Source organism: Delphinapterus leucas, chromosome 2 (assembly GCF_059928025.1).
Source record: "Delphinapterus leucas isolate spDelLeu-1000000601 "Yukka" chromosome 2, BTC_Dleu_Yukka2, whole genome shotgun sequence".
NCBI classification, from domain to species: domain Eukaryota; kingdom Metazoa; phylum Chordata; class Mammalia; order Artiodactyla; family Monodontidae; genus Delphinapterus; species Delphinapterus leucas.
This window is the reverse complement of record NC_143130.1, coordinates 38,851,579-38,864,840: the sequence shown is the minus strand read 5'-3', so window position 1 is coordinate 38,864,840 and position 13,262 is coordinate 38,851,579. Positions and strand designations below refer to the sequence as shown.

Below are 13,262 nucleotides of genomic sequence, written 5' to 3'. Positions count from 1 at the left end.
CCCTCTCAACTGGTTAACTTTGCTGTATGTTTTATAAATTTTAAAGGGTAGGCCAGAAAATAGAATTGTTCAAAGTTACAAGCTCTAAGGATGTTATTTTTTTTCCTGACAAAGGCTGCCTTGAAAATTGTCCAGACTAAAACTACTGGGGTAAAGTTATATGGAGCAGAAGAAATTGGGGCTCCAATCACCTATCTGTCTGAGCAACAGATTCAAAGCCATGTTCTGAGGAAAATTCTGGTCCTGCCTGAGGGTGCTCCTGCTGACAGTTTTTTTGTTAAGTTCCTCACCTTCCACATACCTTCCCCCCCTTTCATTTATTTCATTTAATCAATTTTAATTCATTCAACAGCTAGTTTTAGACAATCCTGAAGTCATTCTACGAGACCACCGTCACCCTGATACCAAAACCAGACAAAGATACTACAAAAAAAGAAAATTACAGACCAATATCACTGATTAATATAGATGCAAAAATCCTCAACAAAATACTAGCAAACAGAATCCAGCAAAACATTAAAAGGATCATACACCATGATCAAGTGGGGTTTATCCCAGGAATGCAAGGATTCTTCAATATACGCAAATCAATCAATGTGATACACCATATTAACAAACTGAAGAATAAAAAACATATGAACATCTCAGTAGATGCAGAAAAAGCTTGTGACAAAATTCAACACCCATTTATGATAAAAACTCTCCAGAAAGTGGGCACAGAGGGAACATACCTCAACATAATAAAGGCCATATATGACAAACCCACAGCAAACATCATTGTCAATGGTGAAAAACTGAAAGCATTTCCTCTAAGATCAGGAACGAGACAAGGATGTCCACTCTTGCCACTATTATTCCACCTAGCTTTGGAAGTCCTAGCCACGGCAATCACAGAAGAAAAAGAAATAAAAGGAATACAAATCAGAAAAGAAGAAGTAAAACTGTCACTGTTTGCAGATGACATGATACATGCATAGATACATAGAGAATCCTAAAGATGCCACCAGAAGACCAATAGAGCTAATCAATGAATTGGGTAAAGTTGCAGGATACAAAATTAATGCACAGAAATCTCTTGCATTCCTATACACTAATGATGAAAAATCTGAAAGAGAAATTAAGGAAACACTCCCATTTACCACTGCAACAAAAAGAATAAAATACCTAGGAATAAACCTACCTAGGGAGACAAAAGACCTGTATGCAGAAAACTATAAGGCACTGATGAAAGAAATTAAAGATGATACCAAAAGATGGAGAGATATACCATGTTCTTAGATTGGAGAAATCAATATTGTGAAAATGACTATACGACCCAAAACAATCTACAGATTCAATGCAACCCCTATCAAATTACCAATGGCATTTCTTCTTCTTCTTTTTTTTTTTTGCGGTACGCGGGCCTCTCACTGTTGTGGCCTTTCCCGTTGCGGAGCACAGGCTCCGGACGCGCAGGCTCAGTGGCCATGGCTCACGGGCCCAGCTGCTCCACGGCATGTGAGATCTTCCCGGACCGGAGCACGAACCCACGTCTCCTGCATCGGCAGGCAGACTCTCAACCACTGCGCCACCAGGGAAGCCCTACCAATGACATTTTTTACGGAACTAGAACAAATCATCTTAAAATTTGTATGGAGACACAAAAGACCCCAAATAGCCAAAGCAGTCCTGAGGGAAAAATACGGAGCTGGAGGAATCAGACTCCCTGACTTCAGCCTAAACTACAAAGCTACAGTAATCAAGACAATATGGTACTGGCACAAAAACAGAAACAGATCAATGGAACAAGACAGAACGCCCAGAGATAAACTCACGCATCTATGGTCAACTAATCTATGACAAAGGAGGCAAGGATATACAATGGAGAAAAGACAGTCTCTTCAATAAGTGGTGCTGGGAAAACTGGACAGCTACATGTAAAAGAATGAAATTAGAACACTCCCTAACACCATTCACAAAAATAAGCTCAAAATGGATAAGAGACCTAAATGTAAGACCGGACACTGTAAAACTCTTAGAGGAATACATAGGAAGAACACTCTTTGACATAAATCACAGCAAGATCTTTTTTGATTCACCTCCTAGAGTAATGGAAATAAAAACAAAAATAAACAAATGGGACCTAATGAAACTTCAAAGCTTTTGCACAGCAAAGGAAATCATAAACAAGATGAAAAGGCAACCCTCAGAATAGGAGAAAATATTTGCAAACAAATCAATGGACAAACGATTAATCTCCAAAATATATAAACAGCTCATGCAGCTCAATACTAAAAAAACAAACAACCCAATCCAAAAATGGGCAGAAGACCTAAATAGACAGTTCTCCAAAGAAGACATACAGATGGCCAAGAAGCACATGAAAAGCTGCTCAACATCACTAATTATTAGAGAAATGCAAATCAAAACTGCAATGAGGTATCACCTCACACCAGTTAGAATGGGCATCACCGGAAAGTCTACAGACAACAAATGCTGGAGAGGGTGTGGAGAAAAGGGAACCCTCTTGCACTGTTGGTGGGAATGTAAATTGATACAGCCACTATGGAGAACAGTATGGAGGTTCCTTAAAAAGCCAAAAATAGAATTACCTTATGATCCAACAATCCCACTACTGGGCATATACCCAGAGAAAACCATAATTCAAAAAGACACATGCACCCCAATTTTCACTGCAGCACTATTTACAATAGCCAGGTCATGGAAGCAACATAAATGCCCATCGACAGACGAATGGATAAAGAAGATGTGGTACATATATACAATGGAATATTACTCAGCCATAAAAATGAACGAAATTGGGTCATTTGTTGAGACGTGGATGGATCTAGAGACTGTCATGCAGAATGAAGTAACTCAGAAAGAGAAAAACAAATATCGTATACTAATGCATATATGTGGAACCTAGAAAAATGGTACACATGAACCGGTTTGCAGGGCAGAAATTGAGACACAGATTTAGAGAACAAACTTACGGACACCAAGGCGGGGAAAGCAGTGGGGGGTGGGGATGGGATGAATTGGGCAATTGGGATTGACATGTATACACTGATGTGTATAAAACTGATGACTAATAAGAACCTGCTGTATAAAAAAATAAATAAAATAAAATTCAAAAAAACAAAGAAACAAAAAAACACCTACCATGGGCCAGGCACTGTGTAAAGCACTGTGTATATAGGGCTTAGCAACATCCACAGAATCTCTGCCTTCACAGGGAGACTGAATATTAGGTACTTGCCAGGGCATATAATCTCAGGTTTAAGGACAGCCAATACTTAGTAAATGATCAGCTGAAACAATGTTATAACAGGTTTTCTAATCCAGCAAAAAAACTCACATATGGACTGTATCACACTGCTCCTTGGTAGAATTGCTTTTACTGAATTGAGACTTGGAATTATGCCACTGACTTATATTAAGGATGCTATAAGAAATAACTCCATAAAATCCTTCACACTGTTTACTGGAATGATTCTGTTACTTGTACTAGCAATATACTAGGTGGCAAATTCTTTAAGGACAACTTTTATTTTCAGTGCCTTAAAGAATATCTAGAAAATGTTTACTAAGTGAATGAAAGTTACCACATAATATTAGTAAATGGTTGATTTTGGTGTATGCAATGGAAACGTGATAATCTCGTTTATCAAATCCTGCCTTGTTCTAGATGTACAATCAGATCACTTGGAATTAGGTTCTAAAGGAAAAGCAAAATAATGGTACAGACATAAAAGGGAAGCAGGAATGAGGGAAATACAAAAATGGGTATCACAAAGCCCTACGCACTTATTACTATAGGTAAAACATTTATTTCTAAGCTTCGAGCAACCTCTTCAAGGAGAAAAACATGTTAAGTTGCATAGTCCACAAGCGTCTATTAGATAAAAATAAAACAAAGAAAATAAAACTAACCTCTTGAAAAAATAAATTTCTCACATGAAGACAAGAAAGAAATATGCCTTAAACGGCCCTCTCCCAGCTAGCTCTCTTTCAATACGAGAATGAGGAAGATGTCAGAGTGGTAGAGACAGCAAGCAAAGAAAAAGTTCATGCCTAGGGCTTCCCTGGTGGCTTAGTGGTTGAGAGTCCGCCTGCCGATACAGGAGACACGGGTTCGTGACCCGGTCCGGGAGGATCCCACATGCCGTGGAGCGGCTGGGCCCGTGAGCCATGGCCGCTGAGCCTGCGCGTCCGGAGCCTATGCTCCGCGACGGGAGAGGCCACAGCGGTGAGAGGCCCGCGTAAAGCAAAAAAAAAAAAAAAAAAAGTTCATGCCTGGCTCTACTAACATTCACATGAACATAGAGGGTGACCCTGAATATAAGATTTCATCTTAGTTTTTAGCTTTCCCCCCCATTTGCAGTTTCTATTCCATTTGTGTCCTTGTTGTAAATAACCATATATGTTCTCAGTGTGTCAGGTTGTGTGTGTCAAGACTGCCTATGGTTCCCTAGCATCCATTATCATTGTCTTTCTTTTAATGGATACTCCTCCCAATTTGCTTCCCCAACAAAGTTGCCTAGCTAGAGACTATGCTTCCAGCTTCCTTACAGCTAGATGTGACCATATGTCCAAGTTCTCGCCACTGGTATAAATGCAACTGTAAGCCACATATTCAACTGCTGTGTCATTTCCGTACCTCTTCTCTCTCCCCCTTCCCTCTACCTGGAAGATGCACAGGTACTGCTGAGCCAGTTTTTGCTTTTTTTTTTAAATAAGCAGACAAGGGTAATGCCCTAGGGAATGGTAGGACAACACAACAGAAGAAACCTGGGTCCCTAGAGCAGAGCTGAACATCCACCTTGATCTATCTACCTTGATAGACAGATCTATCTATCTATCTATCTATCTATCTATCTATCTATCTATCTAGATCCCCCATCCCTGGACTGTTTCCAAAAACAGAAGTAAATTCCTATATTATTTGAGACACTGTATTTTCAGTTTCCTTTATTCAATAGCTTAATCTGTATTCTGACCAACACAATTACAAAAACTTAGAAAGGTAGTATGTTTCCTTCAGGGTCTGACAAATTGAAGGAGACTGAGAGAACATAACTTTGTTCTGTGAAATATGAATGGAAGACATCTCTCTAGGTCTTAAAAGTGTCCTAAAGGAAACTTCTGGGTCATGCCCAACATTTAAGCAGGAACAGAAATGATATTCAAAAGCCAAATAAATGAAAAATCTTTACATTAAGAAAAAAATATATTATCTTTGCAATTTTATATAATTGATTATGATTTTAACAACATATAAAATAATATAAAGTGATTTTAACAACATATAATGTAGTCTAGCAGAATCAAATTAGAATTGTTGAAAATTTAAGTGTTTTGTTGACTTACGTTTCATGGGTTCCAAAAAAGAAGATAGGATACTTATTTGCTGGAGGCTTCACAGCTCCCTCTGGGAGTTCATCAATCTATTAAAGATAAAACCATGTAAAATAGCATAAACGTGATATAAACATTGTTCCGATCATTTATTGTTAATTTCAAAATAAAATCACTCTAATAAAAATCCCAACAGTTTTCCTTTCCTTGAACCTTATAAAATGATTCTAAAGGTCGTATTTGGCACACCATATGGAGAGTAACACTGTAAATTGATTATAACTATTATGGTAATACATAATCAGGAGCCAAAACTACTCATTTCCTTCAACTCAATAGAATTACTCTTGGGAATGTGTCCTAGTGAAATAATTCAAAAGAATAACAAAAAAGAAACAGAAGATGCACTTTTGGGGGATAGTAACAAATTTTTATATCCCACCCTACAAGATAGGAGAATTATAGAAAGTTAACTCAAAATATTATGTAGTCATTGAAAGATATCATCTCTTGCCTGGACTAGTGCAAGTCTCTCCCCATCCACTGAAGCTCACATTACCTTTTTAAATGCATATTTGATTGTGTCAAATCCTTCAACAGCTTGTCATAGCTGTGCATCTGAAACCTCTGGGGCTTTTAAAAACTAAAGATCATCAATCCTTCCCCAGACCCAGCAATTTTTATGTACACCTGAGGTTGAAAACTTCTCATAGGATAAAGTCTAAATTCTTTAGAATGCTACATAGTTATATAAACATCATTCCCTAGAATGTTTCAAGAAATGGTCCTTGACTCCTAAATCTCCATCTGTAGTCCCAACCTTTCCTTTGAACTCCAGGAATGAAATTACAAACATCTACAAACCATTTCCATTTACAGGTCCTACAAGCAGCTTAAAATGAAGAAAAGGCCTGGAGTTCTTCAGAAGAGGCATACTTGGAGTTTATAGAGCAAGGAAAAGGGTCTGGTATCCTGTGTCCTGAAGATATCTGCAGGCCTTCTGAACTAACATATGGCGACAGCCTGATTACTACAGCATCACAACATTCATCTCTGAACTGAAAGAACCATGTGTCACAGAACAGATGCCCTGGTGTACTGAGAAAAGATGGACTTTCAGTCTAGAAACTTTAGTCCTGCTTCTGACTTCAATTGTGATATCTAAGATATCACTTAATGACTTTCACATCTGTAAAATGAGACGGTTGCACTAGGTAACCTCTAGGTTTCCTTCAAGTCCTGAAATTCCATGCCTTGGAATTTTCTCTGAATCTGTTTTTGTTTCCTATCTTAAGTACTGGTACACTCAGTACCAAGAAAGAAACCTTAATCTTTTTATTATTTCCTCAAGCTCCACATTCAGTTTTTCACCAAATTCCCCAATTTGGCTCCTGAAATGTCTCCAAATTGAACACCATTCCCATTACTAAATTTAGTTCCCTAAAAAAGTTCTCATGATCTTTTGACAAGGCCACAGCAGCCTGTCAAAGTATCTCCTTGCCTCTGGACTTTCCCGTTACCGACTGTACAACTTCTGGGTAAACCCTGTATGTTTTACATTCAATACACTACCCTACAAAGACAATTTAAAATGAGTAATTTCATTTTGAATAAAATTCAATTATACACACACACACACACACACACACACTCTCTCTCTCTCTCTCTCATACATATATTATTGTGGTAAAAAATACATAACATAAAATTTTCTATCTTACCCATTTTAAAATTTACAGTTCAGTAGTGTTAAGAATATTCACACTATGATACAGATCTCCAGAAAATGAATAACTATATTTTAAATGGACAAAAAATAGAACTTAATATGGAAATGTATGTTTATGTATGTGGGAGGCACTGAATTGCTAGCCGACAAAACACTATCACATCATGTTTTTTTTTTCACTCTTGTGAGAAAACTGAAAGTGTATCTTTTTAAAAAAACTTTTCTTTCAAATAAAACACAACTTTTGGTTAAACTTTTCCTTCACTGTGTTATATAACTAACATCTACTGTAGAAGCTGCAAACTGACAGCCCTTAGGCCATGTCTGGCCTGAAGAAATGTTTTGTTTGGCTCATACAGTGTTTTTAAAAAACTGAATTAGGTATCAACACTTTAAAACTGGAAGATTCATCTTAAATCCAGAACAACAGCCTCTGTGAAAAAATATGGAAGATAGGGATAAGCAACACTAAGCTTGCATTCCCAGGAGACAACAATTAGCTGAAGATGATCAACAGCTGCCTTCAGACAAGGTATGTTCTCTCAAGTTTGCTACATTCCCCACCACTCTCTAGGTAATGTTAATGCCTGCTTCCCTTACTTACAATTGCTTGCCTGGCCCCTTTGAATATCTGAGTTCACACCCCTGTAATAAATAATACCAAAATAGTGGCTTTACCATCACGCTGGTTCCCTCATAAAGGTGTTAAATGTTGACACGCACTCACTATATCTTACTGAGTCTTGTTTTGAAAATTACACTTTGACAGTTTTGGAATTATACGAAGTTGTTCAAGTGGATATATATACCTTCTTGAACCAATTAAAGAGTGCACCTCCTGGGCACTGGTTTTTGTTTGTTTGTTTTGGCTTCTAGAGTGAATACCAAGTGGCAATAGAACTTTAACTTCAGAGTTTCTGTTTTTCTACTGTTTCTATTTTCCTGACTTTTATTTTCACTTTTATTTCTGGTTCTTGGCTATGTTTGGTTCTGATTCTGGTTTGCACACAGCCAGTGTGTTATTCCCCATTAATAGGAGGATGGGGACCTATTCTCTTTTGGGTATGACAGGGCAAATAATCTGGTACAATAGTCTTTTGGTTTGTAGAAGAATAAGTCTTGCTTTTACTGGAAAGAAGAAAAGCCCTTTGAGATCTAGATCAGTGAGTGTATGTATTTTGTGTTTCCTTTAACCTGTAACTGAAGTAGACCTGAAGCCATAGGCTCTCTGTGTGCCTATCATACTTGAGAGTCTTTACCCTTCCCCGTGTGAGTTTGAAACATTTTCCTGTTTCTGGGAAGGGTATTAACAAATTAGATATAAATTTCTTAAAATGAAAGAGCTCTGTTTTTACTGATTTACAGACACTAATAAGATTACAAAAATCTAATATAAAGGAACGTTAAGAATCCTCAAGAAATTAAAAAGTGAATGTAGAATACTTCAAATACTGTGGCCTTTTTGTTATCGTTCATTGTTTATCTGTCTGCTTTGTTCACTGCAGAGACACGAATGTCAGTTAGAACTGAGGCTGGACTTGGGGCCTGGAGGCAGGCAGCCTCACATTTCCTAGAAAACTTGTTCTCAGAGTTCATCCCTGGGCCTTCACCATCAGTGTCACCTGCGGACTCATTAGAAATGCTAGTTCTCAGTCCAGAACCCTAATGAGGGTTAGGCCCAAGAATCAGGGTTTTAAGAAGCCTCCAGCTGTTTTTGATATACATTATAAAACATTCCATCCTCCTGCTGTGGTTCCTGTGGATGAGTTGCCTTTGTTTCTTCTGATTAAGTCTGCTTAGGGAAGAGATATGGGGATATATGTATATGGATAGCTGATTCACTTTGTTATAAAGCAGAAACTAACACACCATTGTAAAGCAATTATACTCCAATAAAGATGTTATAAAAACAACAACAACAACAACAAAACATTAAGTCTGCTTAAATCTGCGGGATTTTTGCCCTGAGACCGCAAAATTGCATCAGTGCACGTTTATTTTCCTAATATTTTAAAAAATGTCCAATTTTCTATTTTTTAATTAAAGGAGTGCTACACTATATTAAATGTGGTGGCTTTTTAAGGAAAAAACCCTTCTCACAGGAGCTGTTAGCTCGTAAGTATTCTTATATAAGAATCCAAATTAAAGTAATCAAAGTGAATCTTTGAACAAATCAGACTGGTTTACAATTTTGGTTTAAAAATAACTATTTGTCTTTATCTGGATTTAATCATTGTAGAGTGTAATATAAGTAAATTTAAGAAAATAAAATTGGGGTTTCTCATGAAGATACTAATTTACATCTGAATTCCTTAAGTTCTGAAGTTCTTACCTAACCTCCCTCGGTAGACTTCCCTGGTGGTGCAGTGGTTAAGAATCCACCTGCCAATGCAGGGGACACAGGTTTGATCCCTGGTCCAGGAAGATCCCACATGCTGCAGAGCAATGAAGCTTGTGCACCACAACTACTGAGCCTGTGTTCTAGAGCCCGCGAGCCACAACTACTGAGGTCTCATGCCACAAACTACTGAAGCCCACGCGCCTAGAGCCCGAGCTCCGCAACAAGAGAACCACTGCAATGAGAAGCCTGCGCACCTCAAGGAAGAGTAGCCCCTGCTCACCGCAACTAGAGAAAGCCCGCACACAGCAACGAAGACCCAACGCAGCCAAAAATAAATAATAATAAAAAAACAAAGGCATCATCATATAGATAAAAACAAATAAGTAAATAATTAAAAAAAGAATAAAATGGACATTAAAAAAAGGAAAAAAGGGTCTACTGATAAGCTAATATTACTTCCATATAATGTTTAAGATGAAGGAAAACGTAAACTTAAATTATAATTCTGACAAACTTTTCTATATCAACAGTAATTATGTTCTGTGGTATGTTAAGATTAAACATAATTTCCAACAGTTAACTTTAAGACCTTGGACTAATATTAAATTGAGTTAAAGGATCATCTTTGCATCTCTGAATAATTCCTAAGTAAGACAGAATACTGAAACACTGGTCAGCAAGTGTAGTTTTAACACATATATGATTTTAATTTTTATATGTTATGTAGTGGAAAGGATATGTGTATTAGGTGTATCCATGAGCTTTGCTGGTTTGTTAAAACACTTGTATATAACAGAAATTTCTCAGTTTCTCTGTGAAACAGAAGTTAGTTACCTTGGTTGTTATAATTGATATGCAGATTGAGACTATACTAAGAACAATAGTGACACAGAAATACAACCATGTATGCAAAGGTAATGAATGGCATGTGTTCTTGTTTATTAATGGGAAAAGATTAGTCTTGTACTTGAAGTGAAGTATCTAGGTTGTTCCAAAATGTGAAAGAGGATAATGAAGGACAAACCTGGATATTGAAAGCTGTAGATTTGTGGAAAGGGAAATTTATTTGCCTTGGACTATAATAACTGCAAATAACAGTCTAAAATATGCAATGAAATATTAAAATTTTTCCAAAGCTGGCTCAGTTTTGATGGATTTATTCATAAGGTTAAAAAGGGAAAGCTTCTAAATCAATTAATGTCAAATATTTATTAATATAAAACCAGAATTTGGTTTTCTCTGTTAAAATAAGAAATTGGTCTTGGAGTATTCTGTTCTTAACAAAATATGGTAAAAGGTTATTCTTTACCTCCTGTAATCTGCATAGATAGCCATATCTCACTAGAATAACTTCTTGGACTTTGTGCTGACTCTGTCATATCTTTAAATTTGTTTTTAAACAAACAACAAAAAGTTCCTTGCTAAAGAGTTAAAGTTCTTTAAAAAAACTGGGTTACCACCTTCTATGTTAATTTAAAACATTATATTGTTACTTTGACCAAGTCATTATTCATTATCCTCAGATATCTAAGCTCCTATCTTAATCAAGCAATGAAGTCTGATAATTCTTGTGATGCTGCTGAGTTCAGAGAACTCACTGTGTAACAAATGATTTGGTTCAGATTGTGGTGTAAGACCCAAAGTGCAGTATTACGTGCTGCCTCAACATTTTGTAAAATTGGGATGGTCTTGAATGGTCTACCTGCAAGTTCTCTTCCTCGCTCTGCTCCTGTGGATAAGGTCCCCTAGTCAAAAAATCCTCTTCATTAAAGGGACCAAGCAAAGTTTCTTTTTAATCCCTGCTAGGCTTTATCCCCGGTTTTGGTTCCCTGCTAGCCTCGCAATTATTCAGACAAGCCAATCACATCCTCCTGTGGGAACCCCACTCTCTTGATACTACAAGGTCTTCTTCCCATTGCCTGAGTTGTTCACTGTTTCTGAGTGCAACCTCCAGGTCGCCCTGTAAGGCAGGCAGCGTCCTCCTCCTCTGGGATGTGAGTTTATGTAACTAATACATTGTTGCCTATCTTATCTGCCCAGTGTTGTGTGTTGAGCCATTCCCAAAAACATATGGTGGGAATCCTCTCTCTCACCAATAGGGTGAATAGGAAGTGATTAAAATACAGATAGGCACCAACACCAGGGGAATCTTATCAGAATGCTGGGGTAAGAGGTTCCACACAGTGGCTCAAATTTATTATGTGTGGTAGCTTAGAGGAGTCCAGATGGTAGTTGGGGGTGGGGTTGAGTGGAGGAAGAGAAGTCCTGAGGGCCAGAGGGCTAGGCAGAGATACCAAGGTCCCTCCCTTGGCAGTGTCTCTTCTCTCAGAAATGCTCATGGCCCGTTCATTCTCTTACTTTGTTCAAATCTCTGCTCAAATAGCACTGCATCAGAGGGCTTTCCCCCTACAACCCAACTTAAAATAATACCTCTTACCCTGTCATTCTCTATTCTTTTATTCTGCTTTATTTTTACTGTAAGAATTTCCCTGCCCTTGAGTATTTGTTTGTTTCTTCACATTAGAATATAATCTTTGTGAGAGGGAAACTTGCTTTGTTCTCCACAATAGCTCTACTGCCTAAAGCAGCACCTGATACATGACTAGTGCATAATAAATATTCCTCGAGGACCAAAATTTCCTTACTGACTCAGGACCTGAAGAAGCCTATACTTACATGATGAGAATCAGTGACCCTGGCTGTGAAGAAGAGAAAGGTACACCACAGACCACTTTCAATCACAGATTACTAAGAAAAACTATTATGGGGTTATAGTATAAAGGAGTCTCTATGCTTAAGAAAAGGAAATAAGAAGAACAAACTTGTCTCTTTGAATATGCCAATAAGAATTTTGGGGGCTAGCTGACTAAGAATGTGGAGGAAAAAAAAGACCATTTTACCTATTAAAGTTTATGAGGTGAGGTTAAATTACAGAGGGGAAAACCGCTTGTGATATTATAAAATGGCTTTAGATAAAGAGAAGTCTATAGATGAGTCAACAAATTTACTGTAGGGGAAGAAAGGGAAAGCACACTATGGAAAAAGGAAATGTATACAAGAGGAAGGGGAAAGAATTTTTTAAATCTGAGTATATCTGGATTAACAAACAGGTAACTGATCAACTTAATATCTGAAAATAACACTTTGTTAGGACCCCAAACATAAGGAGATAGCTTCCAAAATAACAGTTCAAAAAATCTGTTGAAAACCAGTCCGTAATTATCTTCAAGAATATAAAAATCATCACTTGTTAGTTGACAGAGCAATTTCACATTGAAAGACATTTTGTTTTTCACTCAATAAAACTTTGAAAAACCTCGCCATTTTCATCTTTAGAAAATTATAAATAATTTTGAGAGGTCACAATACACTTAGAACACAGTGCTTTTAACTTATTGTAGGCTTTATGTAGGGGATAGGCCAGATGACTGACTGAGGTCCCTCATTCGTATGTTACATTGCTGATTCTAGAGGAGGAGCACATATGGAGCATTAACACATCCTCACAGTATACCCGGGGAGAGCCAATCTGACAAATGGAAAACCTCAGGCTGAATAGTAAAAAGTGAGGGATTTGGTGTGTGATCTTCATATAAGATCTTCATTTATATTGCCAGATCCCTCTTTTTTTTTTTTTTAAATTATAGCAGGCACATTTTAAATTGAAATGTATAAAAAAATCTGGGGGGCTTCCCTGGTGGCGCAGTGGTTGAGAGTCCGCCTGCCGATGCAGGGGACACGGGTTCGTGCCCCGGTCCGGGAAGATCCCACATGCCGCGGAGCGGCTGGGCCCGTGAGCCATGGCCGCTGAGCCTGCGCATCCGGAGCCTGTGCTCTGCAGCGGGAGAGGCC

General features: G+C 37.8%; 1 protein-coding gene across 1 annotated transcript in view; it reads right to left on the bottom strand.

Annotated features, from left to right (window-relative positions):
- Positions 1 to 13,262, bottom strand: part of HDGFL3 (HDGF like 3) — a 74,927-nt gene that overhangs the window by 19,759 nt on the left and 41,906 nt on the right. Inside the window, exon 2 of the mRNA XM_022554590.3 lies at positions 5,353 to 5,429. Within this exon, the coding sequence (XP_022410298.1) occupies positions 5,353 to 5,429 (77 nt within the window). The remainder of the gene's footprint in view (positions 1 to 5,352; positions 5,430 to 13,262) is intronic.